Source organism: Gallus gallus, unplaced genomic scaffold (genome assembly GCF_016699485.2).
Source record: "Gallus gallus isolate bGalGal1 unplaced genomic scaffold, bGalGal1.mat.broiler.GRCg7b scaffold_113, whole genome shotgun sequence".
NCBI classification, from domain to species: Eukaryota; Metazoa; Chordata; class Aves; order Galliformes; family Phasianidae; genus Gallus; species Gallus gallus.
The window spans coordinates 11180-38045 of record NW_024096065.1 but is presented as its reverse complement, the minus strand read 5'-3'; the positions used below and the strand labels follow the sequence as shown (position 1 = coordinate 38045).

General features: G+C 54.2%; 2 protein-coding genes, 1 long non-coding RNA gene and 9 pseudogenes across 4 annotated transcripts; 6 read left to right on the top strand and 6 right to left on the bottom strand.

The window, feature by feature from the left end:
• The first annotated feature begins 683 nt into the window (after positions 1–683).
• On the top strand, positions 684–10069 carry LOC100858728 (annotated as a pseudogene).
• On the top strand, positions 835–1366 carry LOC124417584 (annotated as a pseudogene).
• On the top strand, positions 4884–5546 carry LOC121108955 (annotated as a pseudogene).
• On the bottom strand, positions 5689–14942 carry LOC121108958. The gene is made up of 2 exons (XR_005843629.1): positions 14656–14942; positions 5689–5798 (listed from the first exon to the last, which is right to left on the bottom strand). It is a non-coding gene; the product is annotated as an uncharacterized LOC121108958 (long non-coding RNA).
• LOC107049025 lies at positions 7806–21866 on the bottom strand (annotated as a pseudogene).
• KRTAP19-2 lies at positions 11940–12697 on the bottom strand (annotated as a pseudogene).
• On the top strand, positions 13807–14710 carry LOC430658 (annotated as a pseudogene).
• On the top strand, positions 13807–23692 carry LOC101748164 (annotated as a pseudogene).
• LOC121108956 lies at positions 16672–17276 on the bottom strand (annotated as a pseudogene).
• Positions 18522–19429, top strand: LOC426217 (annotated as a pseudogene).
• On the bottom strand, positions 20994–26265 carry LOC768967 (claw keratin-like). 2 transcript variants are annotated; one of them, XM_046906225.1, is made up of 2 exons: positions 26229–26265; positions 20994–21732 (listed from the first exon to the last, which is right to left on the bottom strand). In XM_046906225.1, the coding sequence occupies exon 2, from the start codon at positions 21709–21711 to the stop codon at positions 21331–21333; it is 381 nt and encodes a 126-aa protein (XP_046762181.1). In that variant the 5' UTR covers positions 21712–21732; positions 26229–26265; the 3' UTR covers positions 20994–21330. The 2 variants fall into 2 exon arrangements, with proteins under 2 accessions (XP_046762181.1, XP_001231443.2); XM_001231442.5 differs by lacking the exon at positions 26229–26265 and adding an exon at positions 21830–21866.
• LOC771082 (claw keratin-like) lies at positions 25365–26265 on the bottom strand. The gene is made up of 2 exons (XM_003642632.4): positions 26229–26265; positions 25365–26131 (listed from the first exon to the last, which is right to left on the bottom strand). The coding sequence occupies exon 2, from the start codon at positions 26108–26110 to the stop codon at positions 25703–25705; it is 408 nt and encodes a 135-aa protein (XP_003642680.2). The 5' UTR covers positions 26111–26131; positions 26229–26265; the 3' UTR covers positions 25365–25702.
• Positions 26266–26866: the final 601 nt, after the last annotated feature.

Below are 26866 nucleotides of genomic sequence, written 5' to 3'. Positions count from 1 at the left end.
AGGACCACCTGCTATTGATCTGACCTCACAACACCAAGAAACCCCAAAGTATTCCTAATCCCAACTTTGTGTTGAAGAGTCACAGGCGTCTGCAGATGAAGCATTTTACAATACGCCCGCTGCCAGCACTCTCATTACCTCCACTTATGGGCTGGTAAACAGAGGTGGTGGAATGGGGGCAAAAAATGAAGCTATCCCACCCACCTGGGGGACCAGTCCCAGTTGTCCGCCACCATCCTACACCAGTGAGGGCTGGGAGGCAATTGGGGTGTTGAGTTCTGGAGCATCCATAAAACTATTTCTGCGAGACATGGGGTATTCTTGTTCACTAGTTCCCAAAAGATGCTGAAAAAAATTTGGAGCTGTGCTGGCTTTTACAGGTGAAGACACAATTGCATGAGGGATAAGGAAAATACTAGAGTTGATTAGTTGATGAGGACCAGTAGCATCTGATATTTCATATAATTGCATGTTTCTTCCATCTTCTTGTTCTCCAGAGCATGTTGTGCCTCAAAGTCAACAAAGGGGAGAGATACAATTGCGTCACTTCACTGCTTGTGTTTCATGAAGCGTCTATTGGCTTTATTTCATGATTATTGGAAGCTTGTGTCAGCAAGGACCTCCATCTATGCCCCGGGGCTGTCTGGGACAGGTATAAAAGCGTGAGGGCTTTGCAGTCCTCTATCCAGCTTCCTCCACTTCACTCTCCTCATCTCCTGGGTAAGTGCAGCTCTCAGAGGCTTCTCAGGGCTCTCTCCAGCCTCCAATCTACATCTCTCCCCAACCTTTCTCACTCTGGGTGCTCTTTGCAGGACTCCTTGCTTTGTGTGGAAGATGTCCTGCTCCAGCCTGTGTGCCCCTGCATGTGGCGTGGCCACCAACCCCGCTGGCTGACAGCTGCAATGAGCCCTGCGTGCGTCAGTGCCCCGACTCCACTGTGGTGATCCAACCCCCGGCCACCGTGGTCACCTTCCCGGGCCCATCCTCAGCTCCTTCCCACAGTACGCTGCAGTGGTTCAGCAGGAGTCCCCGCTGTTGGATCGGGCATGGGGTGGCACCTTTGGACGCAGTGCCGGTTTTGGTGGCTATGGAGGCCTGGGAGGCTATGGAGGCTATGGAGGCCTTGGCGGCTATGGGGGCTATGGAGGCTTTGGCAGCTGCGGATATGGTGGCTTTGCCGAGGCTACAGATCCCTTGGGGGCAGCTGTGGGCCCTGCTAAGCACAACACTGCCTCTGTCCACATTCGAAGAAGAGCTCTGGAGAAGCCCCAGCACATCCCTGCCCGATGCCGTGAGGAAGGGCTCCCCTTCAGTACTTCTGGGCTATGGAAATTGGATACCTCGTACCTGCACAGAGACCAGCACTGTCTTCTCTGCTCCGTTTGATTTTGCTTCAGGACTCACTGCCCTGTGATGATGCAGCCCAGCGCTGATTGCCTGCTCCTGTCTTTCTGCCCTGTGCAAGGAGATAGGGACAGCCTTAGCCAGGGACTGTCCTTCTGGCACCTCCCCCTCCCCCCTGTACCTGCAATAAAAGCTCTCTTGCACCACAGTTTTTATCTCTGAGTTTTTCATCACCCCTTCTTTGTCTCCTGTTCCCATTGCAGCAAGCAGAGGGTCTATGCGGCCATCTCCAAAATCTCCCAGCTGGGCCTTCTCAGAAGCACCGTGGGCACTGCCCCCTCCCTCTCCCCTGCCCTTGGCTCTATGGCTCCAGCTGGAGCTCACCCCATCCAGGCCCCATGCAGTGACTTCAGCTGCTGCTCCTCTCTCAGAGCTCTCTCCCTCTCCTCTGCCCCTGGTTCCTTCTGCTGCAGCCCAAGGAGAGCTCATGGATAACAGTGAGCTCAATACCCGTTCTTGAGGCCCCTGTAGGCAGCTTTTGGGCTGTGTGGGTCCATGGACAAGTGCAGCCTCCTAATGGGCAAAGGCCATGTCAGAGAATCCTGCAAGGCCATGGTGACAAGAAAGGAGGCTAAGATGCCCTCAGCAACCTTGTCTCTGCCTTTCAAGATTATCTTTTACACTTCTTCTTCTCAGAGCTCCATATACCGCCAACATAGGCAGTTTTTACTCACATTTGGCTCAGAAGAAATTCCAGAGCAGCTTGGGCAAATGGCTCTGTTTGAGTAGGACACCTGCTTCACTCAGACCCTGCAGTGAATGCAATGCCTAACCTGGCTGCCCTTCCTCTCACACAAAGCTCCTGGACCTCTGCCACCCAAAGCACCCACTACATCAGAGTGATGGGGCCCAGCCACTTGTGGGGATACAACTGGAGACAAATCGTGGGGATTGGCTGAGCACCCTCACACAGGGCCAGTGGAGAGATGGGGAAGGAAGGAGGGAATTGAGATGTACACAAAGGCAAGGGAGGAAGAGCGATTTTTCTATTCAACTGGTGCAGGAAACCTAGGCTCTTGCTGATGGCGTGTGTTCTCTTGAGGTCCCAAGCAATGAACACCTTTTTGCTCAGCTGCCCACCTTGATTTCTCTGGCAGGAGTCACTCTGTGCAAGAGCAGTGCACAGTGGCTTGGATTGTGGGACCAGAAGATGTCGGGAAAAAAAGGACATCAAACAAGAAGCGACTCCAAACTTCAACTCAAGACCTTTGTGCTCCCTGGGACAGGATGGCAGTGCTCCATTCATGGGGATGAACATCGGAACATGGAATGGTGCCTCCCTTATCCCCCAACGTCCCCTGAAGAAGCTGGGAATGGGGGCTCTGTCAGCAGATGGCAGCAGCCCTATCCATGCACTGCTTGTCTCCCCATTCCTCTGACCTCTACAGGTGAACAGTGGCAGGACAAGAAAAAGAGGTGAAAGAAGGCATGGAGAGCCCTGGATGAGCAGAGGATGTGGAAGAGATTCTGTGAGTAATCCATTGTGTGTTAACATAATGAAGTGAGGTTGTTTATGAGGTGTCATTGTATCTGTTGCGAGAAGGGAGGAGGCTCAGTGGGATTGGTTCTGCAGGACCCTCTGTGGACTGTGAACCTCAGCTGTAAAACACTGCCCCAAACTGCCTAATATCCAAGACACAACACTGTGGGACCACTAGCAGCCCAAAGTCAGAGGCTATGTGATGCTAGGGAAGTAGGAAAGGAGAGGGAAGATAAAAACACAGGGGTCAAGACTGCAGTGTAATACAGCTTTTATTGCAGGTACAGGGGATGAGGAGGGAGGGTGGCAGAAGGGAAGCCGCACTCTGGAGATGTCCTCATCTCGTGCAGAGGGCAGGACAGGAGCAGGCACCACTGCTGGGCTGTGAATCACAGGGAGGAGAATCCTGAAGATCAACCAAAGCAGAGCAAGGCAGAGAAGGGTCCCATGTAAACATGAGGAATCCAGTCTCCAGAGCCCAGCAATGCTGAAAGGGAGACCTTCCTCACTGCATCAGGTAGGGACTTGCGGGCTTCTCCAGAGCTCTCCTTCCACCGGGGACAGCGGTGGTGCTGTGTTTAGCAGGGCCCGCAGCTGCCGCTGAGGTACCTGTGCCTCGGCGCCAGCCACCGTATCCACAGCTACCAAAGCCTCCATAGCCCCCATAGCCACCAAGGCCATAAAAGCCTCCATAGCCTCCCAGGCCTCCATAGCCCCCATAGCCGGCCCCGCGTCCAAAGGTGCCACCCATGCCCGATCCGACGGCGGGGACTCTGCTGAGCCAACCACAGCGTCTGTGGGAAGGAGCTGAGGATGGGCCCGGGGAAGGTGACCACGGTGGCCGGGGGTTGGATCACCACAGTGGAGTCAGGGCACTGGCGCACGCAGGGCTCGTTGCAGCGGTCAGCCAGCGGGGTTGGGGTGGCCACGCCACATGCAGGGGCACACAGGCTGGGAGCAGGACATCTTCCACACAAGCAAGGAGTCCTGCAAAGGGCACCCAGAGTGAGGAAAAGGGTTGGGGAGAGCTGTAAGGACTGGAGGCTTGGGGAGAGAGCCCTGAGAAGCCTCTGAGAGCGGCACTTACCCAGGAGATGAGGAGAGTGAAGTGGAGGAAGCTGGATAGAGGCCTGCAAAGCCCTCAGCTTTTTTATACCTGTCCAGACAGCCCGGGCATAATGAGAGGGAGGGCGGTGGTGACAGAAGCTCCAGATAATCATGAAATAAAGACCAATACTCATCATGACACACAAGAAGAGATGCAGACTAATTAGTTCCCTTCCCACTGGGTACACTGAGGCAAAAACGTGACTTTGACAACAACAAGGGATGAGAAGGTCACATATCTATACACAAGTGCTGCAAAGACAAGGTGCTGCTCTTGCTGACATGTTAGGAACCAGTAATCCCCAGTGTATTTTTAATGCCTTGGCACGTTAACATTCACACACAAAGACATCTTAGCCGCAGATGTACGCCTGGCTGACAAGTCAGAAATGCCCCATGCTGCACTGGGCAGGGAGATGGGCAACAATGAGGGATGCTCCTGACTTCCCAACTCAATTGCATCGCAGTGTTTGCCACTGAAGGGTGGTGGCAGGTGTTTGGGAGCTGACCCAGGAGGGTGGGAACACTTCATTGCTTTGTCCAGAGTTTACCAGCCCATAAACAGAGGTAAGGAATGTAATGATAGACATTGTGTTTGTGAGCAGGATTGCAAAGTGCCTTGTCTGCAGGATACCTGTGAGTGTTTCTCATAGACCAAGTTTGGGATTAGGAAGACATTGGGGTTTACAGGTGTTGTGAGGTCAGCATCCGCAGCGCGTGGTCTTCCTGTAATTGCTTGTAATCTACTGTGCCTCTCATCACCATCTTGTTCTCCAGGGCATGCTTACACCCCAATATCTGCACTGATGAGGAATATAATTTCTCTCCTCACTCCATGAGTGTCATGAAACATGTTTGCTTTCTTTCACAATTCTGTGGAGCTTCTGCCAGCAAGGACCTCCCATCTATGCCCGGGGCTGTCTGGGACAGGTATAAAAGAGCTGAGGGCTTCACAGTCCTCTATCCAGCTTCCTCCACTTCACTCTCCACATCTCCTGGTAAGTGCAGCTCTCAGAGGCTTCTCAGGGCTCTCTCCCAGCCTCCAATCCTTACATCTCTCCCCAACCCTTTCCTCACTCTGGGTGCTCTTTGCAGGACTCCTTGCTTGTGTGGAAGATGTCCTGCTCCAGCCTGTGTGCCCCTGCATGTGGTGTGGCCACCCCGGCCCCGCGGCTGACAGCTGCAACGAGCCTGTGTGCGCCAGTGCCCGACTCCACTGTGGTGATCCAACCCCCGGCCACCGTGGTCACCTTCCCGGGGCCCATCCTCAGCTCCTTCCCACAGAATGCTGTGGTTGGCTCAGCAGGCGTTCCCGCCGTCGGATCGGGCATGGGTGGCACCTTCGGACGCGGGGCCGGTTTTGGTGGCTATGGAGGCCTGGGAGGCTATGGAGGCTATGGAGGCTGGGAGGCTATGGAGGCTATGGAGGCTTTATGGCCTTGGCGGCTATGGAGGCTATGGCAGCTGTGGATACGGCGGCTGGAGCCGAGGCCACAGGTACCTCAGCGGCAACTGTGGGCCCTGCTAAGCACAACACCGCCTCTGTCCGTGGTTGAAGAAGAGCTCTGGAGAAGTCCCAGCACATCCGCACCTGTTGCCGTGTGGAAGGATTTCCCTTCAGCTTCGCTGAGCTCCAGAGCTCGGATGCCCCATGCCTGCACAGAGACCAGCTCTATCCTCCTCTGCTCCGCTTGATCTTTGCTCCAGGTCTGGCCTCCCCATGATGTTGCAGCTCTTTGCTGGCTGCCTGCTCCTGTCCCTCTGCCCTCTGCAAGGAGATGGGGACATCCTCTGGCCAGGCTCAGACCTTCTGACCCCACATCCCTGACCCCACATCCCTCCTCCTGGAACCTCCAATAAATTCTGGTTTGCATCACACTTTCCATCTCTGTGTTTTCCTTCACCCCTCCTATGTCCCCAGATTCCCCTCAAGCCACAAGGGCTCTTTGAGGCCATCGCTTCCAGCTTCCAGCTGGGCCTTACCACAATCACTGTGGGCACCAACTCCTCCCCTCTCACCTGCCCTGGGCAACAAAGCTTCAGCAGGAGCTTCCCCAGGCAGGCTCCATACAGTGCCTTCAGCAGCTGCTCCACACTCAGAGCTCTCAGCCACTTCTCTGCTCCTTGCTTTTTGCCCACTGCAGCTCAAAAAGAGCTCTTGGCCCCACACAGAGCTCAGTGTCTGCTGTTGAGTGTCGCTGTAGTTGGCCTTCAGGCTGTGGGGTCTATGGACAGAGGTGCAGCCTCCTAAAGGACAAAAAACAATGCCAGAGCCTCCTGGGATGCCATGAGGCTGAGGAAGGAGGCTGAGAGCCCCTCAGCAACCTTGCCTACAGCCTCTCAAGATTCCTTCCTGCACCTCTTCTTCCCAGAGCTCCATATGGCAACCATAGGCACGGATTTTACCCACCACTGCTCAGAAACAAATCCACAGCAGCTGGAAAAAGTGCTCTGCCGGGGCTCGATATCCGTGCTTCACTCAGCCTCGTGCAGTGAATATAATGGCAGGCCCTTGGCTGCCCTTCCTCTCACACAAAGCTCCCAGACCTAGGACACACCAAAGCACCCAGCACATCAGCGCAATGGGCCCTCAGCCACCACATGGGACACCACTGGAGGCAAAAACATGGGGTCTGGCTGAGCACCTTCACACATGAGCCAGCAGAGTGTTGGGGAAGGAAGGGAGAAACTGAGGTGTACCCAAAGGAAAGGACAGTTATGTCCTCAGCTGGTACAGGAAACCTATGGCTGTTCCTGACAGTTTGCTTGCCTTTTTCACCCTTCCCTGTCTTCTCAGTTGCTGATGGAGTCTGTTCTCCTGAGGTCCCCATCAGTGACCAACCTGCTGCTCCACTGCTCACCTTGATTTTCTCTGGCAGGAATCACCTCTATGCAAGAGCAGTGCACAGTGCTTGGATTGTCAGACCAGAAAATGTTTGGGGAATAAAAGAGACTGAGAGAGAAGAGTGGCTCCAAACTCCAACTCAAGACCTTTGTGCTCCCCAGGTCAGGGTACCTGTGCTCCATTCATGGCTGTGAGGGCTTGTTTGGGAACATGGGATGGTACATCCATTACCCCCTCCACTGCCCCTCCTGGATCTGAACATAGGGGCACAGTGAGCAGGTGGTAGCAGCCCTGTCCATGCATTGCCTGTCTCCCCATTTCCTCTGACCCCAACATGTGATAAATGGCATGGCAAGATAAGGAGGAGAAACAAGGTGTGGAGTGCCCTGGATGAGCAGAGGGTTGTGGAAGAGGTTCTGTGGAACATCCATTGAGTTAACATACTGAAGTGAGGTTTGTTTATGAGGAGTCATTGTACCTGTTTTGAGAATGGTGGATGCTCATTGGGATTTGTTCTGCAGCACCCTCTGAGGACTGTGATCCTGAGCAGGAATGCACTGTCCCAGCTGCTAATGTCCCAAATGCATTGCTGTGGAAAGATGCTCGGAGCCACAGTAAAATGCTCTGAGACATGGGTGAAGTAAGGAAAGAGAACAAAGATAAAAACACAGGGGTCAGGACTGCGGTGCAAGAGGGCTTTATTTCAGGTCCAGGGGAGAAGGAGATGGGGAGCAGAAAGGCAGCCACTGGCCCGAGTCCATCCCCATCTTCTTGCAGAGGGCAGAGGGACCGGAGCAGACTACCAGTGCTGGGCTGCATCACCATGTGGCAGAGAATCCTGAAGTGAAGTTGAAGTGGAGCAGAGGAAGACAGAGCGAGACCACACTCAAAACATGAGAAATCCAATCTCCAGAGCCCAGCATTGCTGAAGGGGAGCAGTTCCATACAGCATCAGGCAGGGATGAGCTGGGGACTTCTCCAGAGCTCTCCTTCAACCGTGGACAGAGGCAGTGCTGTGCTTAGCAGGGCCCACAGCTGCCGCTGAGGTACCTGTGGCCTCGGCGCCAGCCACCGTATCCACAGCTACCAAGGCCTCCATAGCCCCCATAGCCACCAAGGCCATAAAAGCCTCCATAGCCTCCCAGGCCTCCATAGCCACCAAAACCTCCCAGGCCCCCATAGCCGGCAACTGCGTCCAAAGGTGCCACCCAAGCCCGATCCGACGGCGGGGACTCCTGCTGAGCCAACCACAGCATTCTGTGGGAATGAGCTGAGGATGGGCCCGGGGAAGGTGACCACGGTGGCCGGGGGTTGGAATCACCACAGTGGAGTCGGGGCACTGGCGCACGCAGGGCTCGTTGCAGCTGTCAGCCAGTGGGGTTGGGGTGGCCACACCACATGCAGGGGCACACAGGCTGGAGCAGGACATCTTCCACACAAGCAAGGAGTCCTGCAAAGAGCACCCAGAGTAAGGAAAGGGTTGGGGAGAGATGTAAGGATTGGAGGCTGGGAGAGAGCCCTGAGAAGCCTCTGAGGAGCTGCACTTACCCAGGAGATGTGGAGAGTGAAGTGGAGGAAGCTGGATAGAGGACTGCAAAGCCCTCAGCTCTTTTATACCTGTCCCAGACAGCCCGGGGCATAGATGGGAGGGCGGTGGTGACAGAAGCTCCAGATTATCATGAAATAAAGCCAATACTCATCATGACACACAAGAAGAGATGCAAACTAATTAGTTCCCTTCCCACTGGGTACACTGAGGCAAAAACGTGACTTGGAGAACAGCAAGGAGATGAGAAGGTCACATATCTATACACAAGTGCTGCAAAGACAAGGTGCTGCTCTTGCTGACATGTTAGGAACCAGTAATCCCCAGTGTGTTCCTAATGCCTTGGCACGTTAACATTCACACACAAAGACATCTTAGCCGCGATGTACGCCTGGCTGACAAGTCAGAAATGCCTCATGCTGCACTGGGCAGGGAGTATGGGCAACAATGAGGGATGCTCCTGACTTCCCAACTCAATTGCATCGCACATGTTTGCCACTGAAGGGTGGTGGCAGTTGTCTGGGAGTTGACCCCAGGAGGATGGGATCACTTCATTGCTTTGTCCAAAGTTTACCAGCCCATAAAACAGAGGTAAGGAATGTAATGATAGACATTGTGTTTGTGAGCAGGATTGCAAAGTGCTTTGTCTGCAGGATACCTGTGAGTGTTTCTCATAGACCAAGTTGGGATTAGGAAGACATTGGGGTTTACAGGTGTTGTGAGGTCAGCATCCGCAGCGCGTGGTCTTTCCTGTAATTGCTTGTAATCTACTGTGCCTCTCATCACCTTCTTGTTCTCCAGGTCATGCTTACACCCCAATATCTGCACTGATGAGGATATAATTTCTCTCCTCACTCCATGAGTGTCATGAAACATATTTGCTTTCTTTCACAATTCTCTGGAGCTTCTGCCAGCAAGGACCTCCCATCTATGCCCCAGGCTGTCTGGGACAGGTATAAAAGAGCTGAGGGCTTCGTAGACCTCTATCCAGCTTCCTCCAATTCACTCTCCTCATCTCCTGGGTAAGTGCAGCTCTCAGAGGCTCTCAGGGCTCTCTCCCAGCCTCCAATCCTTACATCTCTCCCCGACCCTTTCCTCACATCTGGGTGCTCTTTGCAGGACTCCTTGCTTGTGTGGAAGATGTCCTGCTCCAGCCTGTGTGCCCCTGCATGTGGGGTGGCCACCCCAACCCCACTGGCTGACAGCTGCAACGAGCCCTGCGTGCGCCAGTGCCCTGACTCCACTGTGGTTGATCCAACCCCCGGCCACCGTGGTCACCTTCCCCGGGCCCATCCTCAGCTCCTTCCCACAGAATGCTGTGGTTGGCTCAGCAGGAGTCCCCGCCGTCGGATCGGGCATGGGTGCACCTTTGGACGCAGTGCCGGGTTTTGGTGGCTACGGAGGCCTTGGTGGCTATGGAGGCCTGGGAGGCTATGGAGGCTATGGAGGCTTTTATGGCCTTGGCAGCTATGGAGGCTATGGAGGCTATGGCAGCTGTGGATACGGCGGCTGGAGCGAGGCCACAGGTACCATCAGCGGCAACTGTGGGCCCTGCTAAGCACCAACACTGCCTCTGTCCACATTCGAAGAAGAGCTCTGGAGAAGTCCCAGCACATCCGCACCTGATGCCGTGTGGAAGGATTTCCCTTCAGCTTTGCTGAGCTCCAGAGCTCGGATGCCCCATGCCTGCACAGAGTTCAGCTCTATCTTCCTCTGCTCCGCTTGATCTTTGCTCCAGGTCTGGCCTCCCCATGATGTTGCAGCTCTTTGCTGGCTGCCTGCTCCTGTCCCTCTGCCCTCTGCAAGGAGATGTGGACATCCTCTGGCCAGGCTCAGACCTTCTGACCCCACATCCCTCCTCCCTGGAACCTCCAATAAATTCTGGTTTGCATCACACTTTCCATCTCTGTGTTTTCCTTCACCCCCTCCTATGTCCCCAGATTCCCCTCAAGCCACAAGGGCTCTTTGAGGCCATCGCTTCCAGCTTCCAGCTGGGCCTTACCACAATCACTGTGGGCACCAACTCCTCCCCTCTGACCTGCCCTGGGCAACAAAGCTTCAGCAGGAGCTTCCCCAGGCAGGGCTCCATACAGTGCCTTCAGCAGCTGCTCCACACTCAGAGCTCTCAGCCACTTCTCTGCTCCTGCTTTTTGCCCACTGCAGCTCTGCCCCACGCAGAGCTCAGTGTCTGCTGTTGAGTGGTCCCTGTAGTTGGCCTTCAGGCTGTGGGGTCTGTGGACAGAGGTGCAGCCTCCTAAAGGGCAAAAACAATGCCAGAGCCTCCTGGGATGCCATGAGCTGAGGAAGGAGGCTGAGAGCCCCTCAGCAACCTTGCCTACAGCCTCTCAAGATTCCTTCCTGCACCTCTTCTTCCCAGAGCTCCATATGGCACCATAGGCACGGATTTACCCACCACTGCTCAGAAACAAATCCACAGCAGCTGGAAAAAGTGCACAGCTGGGGCTCGATATCCGTGCTTCACTCAGCCCCGTGCAGTGAATATAATGGCGAGCCCTTGGCTGCCCTTCCTCTCACACAAAGCTCCCAGACCTAGGACCACCCAAAGCACACACCACATCTGCGCAAGGGGCCCTCAGCCACCACATGGGACACCACTGGTGGCAAAACATGGGGTTTGGCTGAGCAACTTCACACATGAGCCAGCAGAGTGTTGGGGAAGGAAGGGAGAAACTGAGGTGTACCCAAAGGAAAGGGAGGAAGGACAATTATGTCCTCAGCTGGTGCAGGAAACCTATGGCTGTTCCTGACAGTTTGCTGCCTTTTCACCCTTCCCTGTCTTCTCAGTTGCTGATGGAGTCTGTTCTCCTGAGGTCCCCATCAGTGACCAACCTGCTGCTCCACTGCTCACCTTGATTTCTCTGGCAGGAATCACCTCTATGCAAGAGCAGTGCACAGTGCTTGGATTGTCAGACCAGAAAATGTTTGGGGAATAAAAGAGACTGAGAGAGAAGAGGGGGCTCCAAACTCCAACTCAAGAACTCTGTGCTCCCCACGTCAGGATACCTGTGCTCCCATTCATGGCTGTGAGGGCTTGTTTGGGAACATGGATGGTACATCCCTTTCCCCTCCAGTGCCCTTCCAGGATCTGAACATAGGGGCACAATGAGCAGGTGGTAGCAGCCCTGTCCATGTACTGCTTGTCTCCCCATTTCCTCTGACGTCAACATGTGATAAATGGCATGGCAAGATAAGGAGGAGAAACAAGGCATGGAGTGCCCTGGATGAGCAGAGGGTGTGGAAGAGGTTCTGTGGATCATCCATTGAGTTACATACTGAAGTGCTATGTTAACATACTGAAGTGAGGTTTGTTTTATGAGGAGTCATTGTACCTGTTTTGAGAATGGTGGATGCTCAGTGGGATTTGTTCTGCAGCACCCTCTGAGGGACTGTGATCCTGAGCAGGAATGCACTGTCCAGCTGCCTAATGTCCCACAGGCATTGCTGTGGAAGCTGATTGTAGCCCAGAATCAGGGGCTCTGAGATATGTGTGAAGTAATGAAGGAGAAAGGAGAGATAAAAAACACAGGGGTCAGGACTGCGGTGCAAGAGAGTTTTTATTTCAGGTCCACGGGAGGCGGAGTGAGGTTGCAGAAGTAGAGCCGCTGGCCAGAGGCTTTCCTCATCTCCTTGCAGAGGGCAGAGGGACAGAAGCAGGCATTCAAATCTGGGCTGTGTCATCACGGGGAAGTCAGTCCTCAAGAGAAGATCAAATGGAGCAAAGAAAGACACTGCTGGTCCCTGTGCAGGAACGGAGTATCCAAACACCAGAGCCCAGCAATGCTGAAGGGGAGCCCTTCCTCACAGCATCAGATGGGGACTTGCTGGGACTTCTCCAGAGCTCTCCTTCAACCGTGGACAGAGGCAGTGCTGTGCTTAGCAGGGCCCACAGCTGCCGCTGAGGTACCTGTGGCCTCGGCGCCAGCCACCATATCCACAGCTACCAAAGCCTCCATAGCCCCCATAGCCACCAAGGCCATAAAAGCCTCCATAGCCTCCATAGCCTCCCAGGCCTCCATAGCCACCAAAAACCTCCCAGGCCCCCATAGCCGGCACTGCGTCCAAAGGTGCCACCCAAGCCCGATCCGACGGCGGGGACGCCTGCTGAGCCAACCAACAGCATTCTGTGGGAAGGAGCTGAGGATGGGCCCGGGGAAGGTGACCACGGTGGCCGGGGGTTGGATCACCACAGTGGAGTCGGGGCACTGGCGCACGCAGGGCTCGTTGCAGCTGTCAGCCAGCGGGGTTGGGGTGGCCACGCCACATGCAGGGGCACACACAGGCTGGAGCAGGACATCTTCCACACAAGCTAAGGAGTCCTGCAAAGAGCACCCAGAGTGAGGAAAGGGTTGGGGAGAGCTGTAAGGACTGGAGGCTTGGGGAGAGAGCCCTGAGAAGCCTCTGAGAGCGGCACTTACCCAGGAGATGAGCAGAAGTGAAGGTGGAGGAAGCTGGATAGAGGACTGCGAAGCCCTCAGCTTTTTTATACCTGTCCAGACAGCCCGGGGCATAGATGGGAGGGCAGTGGTGACAGAAGCTCCAGATAATCATGAAATAAAGCCAATACTCATCATGACACACAAGAAGAGATGCAGACTAATTAGTTCCCTTCCCACTGGGTACACTGAGGCAAAAAACGTGACTTTGACAACAACAAGGGGATGAGAAGGTCACATATCTATACACAAGTGCTGCAAAGACAAGGTGCCGCTCTTGCTGACATGTTAGGAACCAGTAATCCCCAGTGTATTTTTAATGCCTTGGCACGTTAACATTCACACACAAAAGACATCTTAGCCGCAGATATACACCTGGCTGACAAGTCAGAAATGCCCCATGCTGCACTGGGCAGGGAGATGGGCAACAATGAGGGATGCTCCTGACTTCCCAACTCAATTGCATCGCAGTGTTTGCCACTGAAGGGTGGTGGCAGGTGTTTGGGAGCTGACCCAGGAGGGTGGGATCACTTCATTGCTTTGTCCAAAGTTTACCAGCCCATAAAAACAGAGGTAAGGAATGTAATGATAGACATTGTGTTTGTGAGCAGGATTGCAAAGTGCTTTGTCTGCAGGATACCTGTGAGTGTTTCTCATAGACCAAGTTTGGGATTAGGAAGACATTGGGGTTTACAGGTGTTGTGAGGTCAGCATCCGCAGCGCGTGGTCTTTCCTGTAAATGCTTGTAATCTTACTGTGCCTCTCATCACCATCTTGTTCTCCAGGGCATGCTTACACCCCAATATCTGCACTGATGAGGGGATATAATTTCTCTCCTCACTCCATGAGTGTCATGAAACATATTTGCTTTCTTTCACAATTCTCTGGAGCTTCTGCCAGCAAGGACCTCCATCTATGCCCCGGGCTGTCTGGGACAGGTATAAAGAGCTCAGCAATTCGCCAGTCCTCTATCCAGCTTCCTCCACTTCACTCTCCTCATCTCCTGGGTAAGTGCAGCTCTCAGAGGCTTCTCAGGGCTCTCTCCAGCCTCCAAACCTTACAGCTCTCCCGACCCTTTCCTTACTCTGGGTGCTCTTTGCAGGACTCCTTGCTTGTGTGGAAGATGTCCTGCTCCAGCCCGTGTGCCTCTGCATGTGGCGTGGCCACCCCAACCCCACTGGCTGACAGCTGCCACGAGCCCTGCGTGCGCCAGTGTCCCGACTCCACTGTGGTGATCCAACCCCCGGCCACCGTGGTCACCTTCCCCGGGCCCATCCTCAGCTCCTTCCCACAGAATGCTGTGGTTGGCTCAGCAGGAGTCCCCGCCGTCGGATCGGGCATGGGTGGCACCTTTGGACGCAGTGCCGGTTTGGTGGCTATGGAGGCCTTGGTGGCTATGGAGGCCTGGGAGGCTATGGAGGCTATTGGAGGCTTTTATGGCCTTGGCGGCTATGGAGGCTTTGGTAGCTGTGGATACGGTGGCTGGAGCCGAGGCCACAGGTACCTCAGCGGCAACTGTGGGCCCTGCTAAGCACAGCACCACCGCCTCTGTCCGTGGTTGAAGAAGAGCTCTGGAGAAGTCCCAGCACATCCCCACCTGTTGCCGGTGTGGAAGGATTTCCCTTCAACTTTGCTGAGCTCCAGAGCTCGGATGCCCCATGCCTGCACAGAGACCAGCTCTATCCTCCTCTGCTCCGCTTGATCTTTGCTCCAGGTCTGGCCTCCCCATGATGTTGCAGCTCTTTGCTGGCTGCCTGCTCCTGTCCCTCTGCTGCCCTCTTGCAAGGAGATGGGGGACATCCTCTGGCCAGGCTCAGACCTTCTGCCACATCCCTCCTCCCTCGAACCTCCAATAAATTCTGGCTTGCATCACACTTTCCATCTCTGTGTTTTCCTTCACCCCTCCTACGTCCCCAGATTCCCCCGAAGCCACAAGGGCTCTTTGGGGCCATCGCTTCCAGCTTCCAGCTGGGCCTTACCACAATCACTGTGGGCACCAACTCCTCCCCTCTGACCTGCCCTGGGCAACAAAGCTTCAGCAGGAGCTTCCCCAGGCAGGCTCCACACAGTGCCTTCAGCAGCTGCTCCACACTCAGAGCTCTCAGCCACTTCTCTGCTCCTGCTTTTTTGCCCACTGCAGCTCAAAAAGAGCTCTTGGCCCCACACAGAGCTCAGTGTCTGCTGTTGAGTGTCGCTGTAGTTGGCCTTCAGGCTGTGGGGTCTATGGACAGAGGTGCAGCCTCCTAAAGGACAAAAACAATGCCAGAGCCTCCTGGATGCCATGAGGCTGAGAAAGGAGGCTGAGAGCCCCTCAGCAACCTTGCCTACAGTCTCTCAAGATTCCTTCCTGCACCTCTTCTTCCCAGAGCTCCATATGGCACAATAGGCACGGATTTTACCCACCACTGCTCAGAAACAAATCCACAGCAGCTGGAAAAAGTGCACTGCCGGGGCTCGATATCTGTGCTTCGCTCAGCCTCGTGCAGTGAATATAATGGCAGGCCCTTGGCTGCCCTTCCTCTCACACAAAGCTCCCAGACCTAGGACACCCAAAGCACCCACCTTATCAGCGCAATGGGCCCTCAACCACCACACGGGACACCACTGGTGCCAAAACATGGGGTTTGGCTGAGCACCTTCACACAGAAACCAACAGAGAGGTGGGGAAGGAAGGATGAAATTGAGATATACTCAAAGGAAAGGACAGTTATATCCTCAGCTGGTACAGGAAACCTATGGCTGTTCCTGACTGTTTGCTGCCTTTTCACCCTTCCCTGTCTTCTCAGTTGCTGATGGAGTCTGTTCTCCTGAGGTCCCCATCAGTGACCAACCTGCTGCTCCACTGCCCACCTTGATTTCTCTGGCAGGAATCACCTCTATGCAAGAGCAGCACACAGTGCTTGGATCGTTGGACCAGAAAATGTCTGGGGGAGAAAAGGGACTTATGGAGAGAAGGGTCCCCAAACTCCAACTCAAGACCTTTGTGCTCCCCACGTCAGGATACCTGTGCTCCATTCATGGCTGTGAGGGCTTGTTTGGGAACATGGGATGGTACATCCCTTTCCCCTCCAGTGCCCTTCCAGGATCTGAACATAGGGGCACAGTGAGCAGGTGGTAGCAGCCCTGTGCGTGCATTGCCTGTCTCCCCATTTCCTCTGACGTCAACATGTGATAAATGGCATGGCAAGATAAGGAGGAGAAACAAGGCATGGAGTGCCCTGGATGAGCAGAGGGTGTGGAAGAGGTTCTGTGGATCATGCATTGAGTTAACATACTGAAGTGCTATGTTAACATACTGAAGTGAGGTTTGTTTATGAGGAGTCATTGTACCTGTTTTGAGAATGGTGGATGCTCAGTGGGATTTGTTCTGCAGCACCCTCTGAGGACTGTGATCCTGAGCAGGAATGCACTGTCCCAGCTGCCTAATGTCCCACAGGCATTGCTGTGGAAGCTGATTGTAGCCCAGAATCAGGGGCTCTGAGATATGTGTGAAAGTAATGAAGGAGAAAGGAAGATAAAACACAGGGGTCAGGACCTGCGGTGCAAGAGAGTTTTATTTCAGGTCCACGGGAGGTGGAGTGAGGTTGCAGAAGTAGAGCCGCTGGCCAGAGGCTTTCCTCATCTCCTTGCAGAGGGCAGAGGGACAGGAGCAGGCATTCAAATCTGGGCTGTGTCATCACGGGGAAGTCAGTCCTCAAGAGAAGATCAAATGGAGCAAAGAAGGACACTGCTGGGCCCTGTGCAGGAACGAAGTATCCAAACAGAACCCAGCAATGCTGAAGGGGAGCCCTTCCTCACGGCATCAGATGGCGACTTGCTGAGGCTTCTCCAGAGCTCTCCTTCAACCGTGGACAGAGGCAGTGCTGTGCTTAGCAGGGCCCACAGCTGCCGCTGAGGTACCTGTGGCCTCGGCGCCAGCCACCGTATCCACAGCTACCAAAGCCTCCATAGCCCCCATAGCCACCAAGGGCCATAAAAGCCTCCATAGCCTCCATAGCCTCCCAGGCCTCCATAGCCACCAAAACCTCCATAGCCCCCATAGCCGGCACTGCGTCCAAAGGTGCCGCCCAAGCCCGATCCGACGGCGGGGACTCCTGCTGAGCCAACCACAGCATTCTGTGGGAAGGAGCTGAGGATGGGCCCGGGGAAGGTGACCACGGTGGCCGGGGGTTGGATCACCACAGTGGAGTCAGGGCACTGGCGCACGCAGGGCTCGTTGCAGCTGTCAGCCAGTGGGGCCGGGGTGGCCACCCCACATGCAGGGGCACACAGGCTGGAGCAGGACATCTTCCACACAAGCAAGGAGTCCTGCAAAGGGCACCCAGAGTGAGGAAGGGTTGGGGAGAACCGACTGGATGGAGGCTGGGAGAGAGCCCTGAGAAGCCTCTGAGAGCTGCACTTACCCAGGAGATGAGCAGAGTGAAGTGAAGGAAGCTGGATAGAGGACTGCGAAGTGCTCAGCTCTTTTATACCTGTCCCAGACAGCCCCGGGGCATAGATGGGAGGGCTGTGATGGCAGAAGCTCCAGAGAATTGCAAGAAAAAAAAGCAACATGCTTCATGGCGCTCATGCAGTGAAGCAGTGCAATTATATCCCTCCCCATCAGAAATGCTGATTAGGAAACATCCCCTGAAGAATAAGGATGTGATGTTAAGTTCAGGTGTTTAAATGCAATTACATGAAAGATCAGGTACTGCTGATGCTGCCTTTGTTGAACTAATAATCACCGATGTGTTCCTAATCCCAAAGTTTGTCTACGTGTAAGAATCACACAAATCTTGTGAAGGATGCACTTTGCAATCCTGCTTACAAATGGATTGTCTATCATTATCTCCCTTTTATGGGCTGGTAAACAGAGGTGGTGGAAGTCCAAGGAAAGAAATGAAGCGATCACACCCACTTGGGACAGATCCCAAACTTGTCTTGTCTTCCTTTGGTCCTTGCAGATGTTCAACTGAGAAGGCTGAGCATGATCTTTACCACATCCTCTTTCCCTTGTCTACTCTACATATCCTCCATCTCATACATCCCCAGCCAACAGATTTTACTTATCCCCATGCTTATGGGACTTTGTCTAGCTTCAGATTTTATTGCTCCTAATTTTTCAATGCCATGCAGTGGATTAGGCACCCCTAAATATGTAAAACCTGCAACCAAAAACAACGTGCTCAGGGTATACTCTTGAAATTTGTCCTGACAGGACATGCTGGCATGAACAGATGGTAGGACTGAGACTTACACAGACAGAGGGGATTTTTGATCAATCCTCTAAAACTTCAGCTTTCCAGCCAGTAAAAGAGATATAATGACAGGTTTGCTGGCTATAAGCTCAGTTGCAAAGAGCATATACTGCAAAATAACCTAAACAATTCCAACCCCAAAAAATACAATGAGGAACAAGCTAGAGTTTATGAGGGTGATTAGTTCAGATTCAGCAGTGCTAGAATTGAATGTAATGTCATTTAAAATTTTGTCCTGCCCATCATGTCAATGTTCGACATGGCATGCTTAACTACTCCATTTATCCAATAATGATATAATTAATGTGCCTCACTCCTTGTGTGTCATGAAACATGTTTACTTTATTTCATGATTATCCAAGACTTCTGCCACCACCGCCCTCCCATCTATGCCCCGGGGCTGTCTGGGACAGGTATAAAAGAGCTGAGGGCTTTGCAGTCCTCTATCCAGCTTCCTCCACTTCACTCTCCACATCTCCTGGGTAAGTGCAGCTCTCAGAGGCTTCTCAGGGCTCTCTCCCAGCCTCCAATCCTTACATCTCTCCCCAACCCTTTCCTCACTCTGGGTGCCCTTTGCAGGACTCCTTGCTTGTGTGGAAGATGTCCTGCTCCAGCCTGTGTGCCCCTGCATGTGGCGTGGCCACCCCAGCCCCACTGGCTGACAGCTGCAACGAGCCCTGCGTGCGCCAGTGCCCCGACTCCACTGTGGTGATCCAACCCCCGGCCACCGTGGTCACCTTCCCCGGGCCCATCCTCAGCTCCTTCCCACAGAATGCTGTGGTTGGCTCAGCAGGAGTCCCCGCCGTCGGATCGGGCTTGGGCGGCACCTTTGGACGCAGTGCCGGCTATGGAGGCCTGGGAGGTTTTGGTGGCTATGGAGGCCTGGGAGGCTATGGAGGCTATGGAGGCTTTATGGCCTTGGTGGCTATGGGGGCTATGGAGGCTTTGGTAGCTGTGGATATGGTGGCTGGCGCCGAGGCCACAGGTACCTCAGCGGCAGCTGTGGGCCCTGCTAAGCACAGCACCACCGCTGTCGATGGTTGAAGGAGAGCTCTGGAGAAGCCCCACCACATCCCTACCTGACACTGTGAGGATGGGCTCCCCCTTCAGCATCACTGGGCTCCTGTGTTGGATGCCTCATATCTGCACAAGGCCCAGCTCTGTCTTCCCCTGCTCCGCTTCAGCTTCACTTCAGGACTTGCTGTGCTTTGATGACACCACCAAGCTCTGACTGCCTACTCCTGTCCCTCTGCCCTCTGCAAGAAGATGGAGACAGCCTCTGGCCAGCGGCTGCCATTCTGCAACCTCACTCCTCCTCCCCTGTATCTGAAATAAAAGCTCTCTTGTACTGCAGTCCTGACCCCTGTGTTTTTATCTTCCTTTCTCCTTCCTTACTTCATCCACATCTCAGAGCCTCTGATTCTGGGCTGCAAGTTGCTTCCACGGCACTGTCTTTGGGACATTAGGCTGTTGGGGCAGGGCATTCCTGCTGAGGATCACAGTCCTCAGAGGGTCCTGCAGAGCCCATCCCACTGAGCATCCTCCCTTCTCACATCAGATACAATGACTCCTCATAAACAAACCTCACTTTAGTATGTTAACACACAACAGATATCTCACAGATATTCTGCCTTGCTTCATTTCCTTTTCTTGCCCTGCCAGTGGTCACACACGGAGGTCAGAGGGAATAGGGAGATAAGCAGCATGTGGACAGGGCTGCTGCCACCTGCACACAGTGCCAATGCGCCCAGCTCCTGTGAAGGCACTGGAGTGGGTGAAGGAGATACCTCCCCCATGTTCCCAAGGTTCTCATCATGGCCATGAATGGAGCACTGCATTCCTGACTTGGGGAGCTCAAAGTTCATGAGACGGAGCTTGGAGTCCCTGCTTGTCTGATTTCCTTTTCTTCCCCATACATCTTCTGGTCCCACAATCCAAGCACTGTGCACTGCTCATGCACAGAGGCGATTCCTGCCAGAGAAATCAAGGTGGGCAGTGAAGCAGCAGGTTGGTCACTGATGGGGACCTCAGGAGAACACAAACCATCTGCAAGAACTGTAGGTTTCATGCACTGGCTGAGTAGAAAATTGCCCTTACTTCCTTGCTTTGGAGTAAATCTCAATGTCTTCCCCACCTCTCTGCTGGCTTCCATGTGATGGTGCTCAGCCAAACCCCATGTTTTGCCTCCAGTGGTGTCCCATGTGGTGGCTGAGGGCCCATTGCGCTGATGTGCTGGGGTGCTTTGGGTGTCCTAGGTCTGGGAGCTTTGTGTGAGAGGAAGGGCAGCCAAGGGCCTGCCATTATATTCACTGCCGAGGCTGAGTGAAGCACGGATATCGAGCCCCGGCAGAGCACTTTTTCCAGCTGCTGTGGATTTGTTTCTGAGCAGTGGTGGGTAAAATCCGTGCCTATGGTGCCATATGGAGCTCTGGGAAGAAGAGGTGCAGGAAGGAATCTTGAGAGACTGTAGGCAAGGTTGCTGAGGGGCTCTCAGCCTCCTTCCTCAGCCTCATGGCATCCCAGGAGGCTCTGGCATTGTTTTTGCCCTTTAGGAGGCTGCACCTCTGTCCACAGACCCCACAGCCTGAAGGCCAACTACAGGGACACTCAACAGCAGACACCGAGCTCTGCGTGGGGCCAAGAGCTCTTTTTGAGCTGCAGTGGGCAAAAAGCAGGAGCAGAGAAGTGGCTGAGAGCCCTGAGTGCGGAGCAGCTGCTGAAGGCACTGTATGGAGCCTGCCCAGGGAAGTGCCTGCAGCAGCTGTGGGAACCAGGGCAGGTGTGACAGAAGGGGACAATGTCCACAGCACTCCTGGGAAGGCCCAGCTGGGAGATTTTGGAACTGCCCCCACAGTGCCTGTGCAGATATAGGGGATTTGAGGACATAGGATGGAAAAAAAAAATTGGCAATGGTAACTGCGATGCAAAATAGATTTTATTTCAGCTCCAGGGGGGAGCAGGGAGGTGGCAGAAGGACAGCCAGTGACCAGAGGCGATTCCTGTCAACTTGCGGAGGGCAGATGGACAGGAGCAGGCAGTTAGTGCTGGGCTGTGTCATCACGGGTCAGAGAGTTCTTAAGTGCAGCACAAGCAAAACAGAGGAAGACAATGCTAGTCCCCATGCAAACACGAGGCGTCCAAGATACATAAGCGAGTGACGCTGAAGGGGAGAAGATCCTCATGTTGTCAGGTGCAGGATGTGCTGAGGCTTCTCCAGAGCTCTCCTTCCACCGTGGACAGAGGTGGTGTTGTGCTTAGCAGGGCCCACAGCTGCCACTGAGGTAACTGAGGCCTCGGCGCCAGCCACCGTATCCACAGCTACCAAAGCCTCCATAGCCCCCATAGCCTCCAAGGCCTCCATAGCCTCCCAGGCCTCCATAGCCACCAAAACCGGCACCACGTCCAAAGGTGCCACCCATGCCCGATCCGACGGCGGGGACTCCTGCTGAGCCAACCACAGCATTCTGTGGGAAGGAGCTGAGGATGGGCCCAGGGAAGGTGACCACGGTGGCCGGGGGTTGGATCACCACAGTGGAGTCGGGGCACTGGCGCACACAGGGCTCATTGCAGCTGTTAGCCAGTGGGGCCGGGGTGGCCACGCCACATGCAGGGGCACACAGGCTGGAGCAGGACATCTTCCACACAAGCAAGGAGTCCTGCAAAGGGCACCCAGAGTGAGGAAAGGGTTGGGGAGAGATGTAAGGATTGGAGGCTGGGAGAGAGCCCTGAGAAGCCTCTGAGAGCTGCACTTACCCAGGAGATGAGGGGAGTGAAGTGGAGGAAGCTGGATAGAGGACTGCAAAGCCCTCAGCTCTTTTATACCTGTTCCAGACAGCCCGGGGCATAGATGGGAGGGCGGTGGTGGCAGAAGACCTGGATAATCATGAAATAAAGCAAACATGTTTCATGACACTCATGGAGTGAGGAGAGAAATTATATCCCTCATCAATGCAGATATTGGGGTGTAAGCATGCCCTGGAGAACAAGAAGGTGATGAGAGGCACAGGAGATTACAAGCATTTACAGGAAAGACCACGCGCTGCGGATGCTGACCTCACAACACCTGTAAACCCCAATGTCTTCCTAATCCCAAACTTGGTCTATGAGAAACACTCACAGGTATCCTGCAGACAAAGCACTTTGCAATCCTGCTCACAAACACAATGTCTATCATTACATTCCTTACCTCTGTTTTATGGGCTGGTAAACTTTGGACAAAGCAATGAAGTGATCCCACCCTCCTGGGTCAGCTCCCAAACAAATGCCACCACCCTTCAGTGGCAAACATGTGCGATGCAATTGAGTTGGGAAGTCAGGAGCATCCCTCATTGTTGCCCATCTCCCTGCCCAGTGCAGCATGGGGCATTTCTGACTTGTCAGCCAGGTGTATATCTGCGGCTATGATGTCTTTGTGTGCGAATGTTAACAAGCCAAGGCATTAGGAACACACTGGGGATTACTGGTTCCTAACATGTCAGCAAGAGTAGCACCTTGTCTTTGAAGTACTTGTGTATAGATATGTGACCTTCTCATCCCCTTGCTGTTCTCAAGGGCATGTTTATCCCTGAACGTACCCAGTGGGAAGGGAACTAATTAGACTGCATCTCTTCTTGTGTGTCATGATGAGTATTGGCTTTATTTCATGATTATCTGGAGCTTCAGTCAGCAAGGACCTCCCATCTATGCCCCAGGCTGTCTGGGACAGGTATAAAAGAGCTGAGGGCTTTGCAGTCCTCTATCCAGCTTCCTCCACTTCACTCTGCTCATCTCCTGGGTAAGTGCAGCTCTCAGAGGCTTCTCAGGGCTCTCTCCCAGCCTCCAATCCTTACATCTCTCCCCAACCCTTTCCTCACTCTGGGTGCTCTTTGCAGGACTCCTTGCTTGTGTGGAAGATGTCCTGCTCCAGCCTGTGTGCCCCTGCATGTGGGGTGGCCACCCCGGCCCCACTGGCTGACAGCTGCAACGAGCCCTGCGTGCGCCAGTGCCCTGACTCCACTGTGGTGATCCAACCCCCGGCCACCGTGGTCACCTTCCCTGGGCCCATCCTCAGCTCCTTCCCACAGAATGCTGCTGTTGGCTCAGCAGGAGTCCCCGCCATCGGATCGGGCATGGTGGCACCTTTGGACGCAGTGCCGGTTTTGGTGGCTATGGAGGCCTGGGAGGCTATGGAGGCTTTATGGCCTTGGTGGCTATGGGGGCTATGGAGGCTTTGGTAGCTGTGGATACGGTGGCTGGCGCCGAGGCCTCAGTTACCTCAGTGGCAGCTGTGGGCCCTGCTAAGCACAGCTCCGCCTCCAGCCGTGGTTGAAGGAAAAATCTGGAGAAGCCTCAACACATCCTCACCTGATGCGGTGAGGATGGTCTCCCCTTCGGCATCACAGTGCTCCGGATTTTGGCCATCTAGGGCCTGCATAGGGTCCAACTCTGCCTTCCTCTTCTCCGCTTCAGCTTCACTTCAGGACTTGCTACGCTGTTATGATGCAGCTCTTTGCTGGCTGCTTGTTCCTGTCACTCTGACCTTGGTAAGGACATGAGGACAGCCTCTGACCAGCGGCTGCCCTCTGCCACCTCCCTCCTCCTCCCCTGTATCTGAAATAAAAGCTCTCTTGCACTGCAGTCCTGACCCCTGTGTTTTTATCTTCCTTCTCATTCCCTACTTCCCCACATCTCAGTGCCTCTGTTTCTGGGCTGCAAGTTGCTCCCACAGTACTGCCTTGGGTATATTTGGCAGTTGGGGCAGTGCATTCCTGCTGAGGATCACAGTCCACATAGGGTCCTGAAGAGCACATCCCACTGAGCCACCTCCCTTTTCACATGGGGTAGTCATAAGCACAACCCTCTTGAGTATGTCAACACTCAATGAATGTCTCACCGATCTTCTACTGCACCCTCTGCCCATCCAGGGTTCTCCCTGCTTTGTTTCTCCTCATTTTCTTGCCATGCCATTTATCACATGTTGAGGTCAGAGGAAATGGGGAGACAAGAAGTGCATGGACAGAGCTGCTGCCACTTGCTCATTGTGCCCCCGTGTTCAGATCCAAGAGGGGCAGTGGAGGGGGTAAAGGATGTACCACCACATGTTCCCAAAGTAGCCCTCACAGCCATGAATGAAGCACAGGTATCCTGACCTGGGAGCACAAAGGTCTTGAGTCAGAGTTTGGAGCTCCTCTTCTCTCTCAGTCTCTTTTATTCCCAAAACATTTTCTGGTCCCACAATACAAGCACTGTGTGCTGCTCTTGCATAGAGGTGATTCCTGCCAGAGAATCAAGGTGAGCAGTGGAGCAGCAGGTTGGTCACTGATGGGGACCTCAGGAGAACAGACTCTATCAGCAACTGAGAAGACAGGGAAGGGTGAAAAGGCAGCAAACTGTCAGGAACAGCCATAGGTTTCCTGCACTAGCTGAGGAGAAAATTGTCCTTCCTCCCTTTCCTTTGGGTACACCTCAGTTTCTCCCTTCCTTCCCCAACACTTTGTTGGCTTCTGTGTCAGGGTGCTCAGCCAAACCCCATGTTTTGCCACCAGTGGTGTCCCGTGTGGTGGCTGAGGGCCCATTGGTGGGAGGTTGTGGTTGGGCCCTGTCACACTGATGTGGTAGGTGCTTTGGGTGTCCTAGGTCTGGGAGCTTTGCATGAGAAGAAGGGCAGCCAAGGGCCCAGCACTGTATTCACTGCATGGGGCTAAGTGAAGCACGGTTGCCCTGTGCAGTTTGAGGAGTGTGTCACGGCTACCATGGGTTTTATTCCAGGCAGTGGTGGGGAAAAACAGACCATGTTGCTATATGGAGCTCTGGACAGAAAAGGAGCAGGAAGGAATCTTGAGAGGCTGTAGGCAAGGATGCTGTGGTGCTCTCAGCCTCCTTACTCTGCCCCATGGCCTCACAGGATGATCTGACGTGGCCTTTTCTCTTTGGGAGTCTGCACCTGTGTCTATGGACCCCACAGTCCAAAGTCCACCTATTGAGATCCTCAGCAGGTTAAAGTGAGATCGCTGTTAGGCCATGAGCTCTCCTTGGGCTGCATGGGGCATGAAGCAGGGGCAGAGGAGGGGGTGAGAGCTCTGGGGGAGCAATGTCTGCAGAAGTCACTGTATGGGGCCAGGATGGGGTGAGCTCCTGCTGGAATTGTGTGGGCTGCTGCAGGGCGGGGGGGGGGGGGGGGGGGGGGAAGCCAACAGCACTCCTTAAAAGGCCTTGTACAGAGCTTTTGGAAATGGCCCCAGTGAGCCTCCACAGCTGCAATGGGAACTGGTGACAGAGGAGGGGTGATGAAAAAATCAGAGATGGAATCTGTGATGCAAGAGAGCTTTTATTTCAGGTCCAGGGGATAAGGGAGGAGGTGGAAGAAGGGCAGTCTCTGGCCAGAGGCTGTCTGCATCTCCATGAAGAGGGATGAGGGAAAGGAGAAAGCAGCCAGCACAGAGCTGCGTCATCACAGGGCAGTGAGTCTTGAAGTGAAGCTGAAGTGGAGCAGAGGAAGACAGAGCTGGGCCTTGTGCAGATATGAGGCGTTCAAACACGGGAGCCCAGTGATGCTGAAGGGAAGCCCATCCTCACGGCATCAGGTGGGGATGTGCTGGGACTTCTCCAGAGCTCTCCTTCAACCACGGACAGAGGCCGGTGCTGTGCTTAGCAGGGCCCACAGCTGCCGCTGAGGTACCTGTGGCCTCGGCGCCAGCCACCGTATCCACAGCTACCAAAGCCTCCATAGCCTCCATAGCCACCAAGGCCATAAAAGCCTCCATAGCCTCCCAGGCCTCCATAGCCACCAAAACCTCCATAGCCCCCATAGCCGGCACTGCGTCCAAAGGTGCCACCCAAGCCCGATCCGACGGCGGGGACTCCTGCTGAGCCAACCACAGCATTCTGTGGGAAGGAGCTGAGGATGGGCCCGGGGAAGGTGACCACGGTGGCCGGGGGTTGGATCACCACAGTGGAGTCAGGGCACTGGCGCACGCAGGGCTCGTTGCAGCTGTCAGCCAGTGGGGTTGGGGTGGCCACCCCACATGCAGGGGCACACACGCTGGAGCAGGACATCTTCCACACAAGCAAGGAGTCCTGCAAAGAGCACCCAGAGTGAGGAAAGGGTCGGGGGGAGCTGTAAGGATTGGAGGCTGGGAGAGAGCCCTGAGAAGCCTCTGAGAGCTGCACTTACCCAGGAGATGTGGAGAGTGAAGTGGAGGAAGCTGGATAGAGGACTGCAAAGCCCTCAGCTCTTTTATACCTGTCCCAGACAGCCCGGGGCATAGATGGGAGGGCGGTGGTGGCAGAAGTCCTGGATAATCATGAAATAAAGCAAACATGTTTCATGACACTCATGGAGTGAGGAGAGAAATTACATCCCTCATCAATGCAGATATTGGGGTGTAAACACGCCCTGGAGAACAAGAAGGTGATGAGAGGCACAGGAGATTACAAGCATTTACAGGAAAGACCACGCGCTGCGGATGCTGACCTCACAACACCTGTAAACCCCAATGTCTTCCTAATCCCAAACTTGGTCTATGAGAAACACTCACAGGTATCCTGCAGACAAAGCACTTTGCAATCCTGCTCACAAACACAATGTCTATCATTACATTCCTTACCTCTGTTTTATGGGCTGGTAAACTTTGGACAAAGCAATGAAGTGATCCCACCCTCCTGGGTCAGCTCCCAAAACAAATGCCACCACCCTTCAGTGGCAAACATGTGCGATGCAATTGAGTTGGGAAGTCAGGAGCATCCCTCATTGTTGCCCATCTCCCTGCCCAGTGCAGCATGGGGCATTTCTGACTTGTCAGCCAGGCGTAC

Excerpts from the sequence above, each read along its gene's own strand:
- LOC768967 (XM_046906225.1), bottom strand. The coding sequence starts at position 21,711 with ATGTCCTGCTCCAGCCTGTGTGCCCCTGCATGTGGCGTGGCCACCCCG.
- LOC771082 (XM_003642632.4), bottom strand. The coding sequence starts at position 26,110 with ATGTCCTGCTCCAGCGTGTGTGCCCCTGCATGTGGGGTGGCCACCCCA.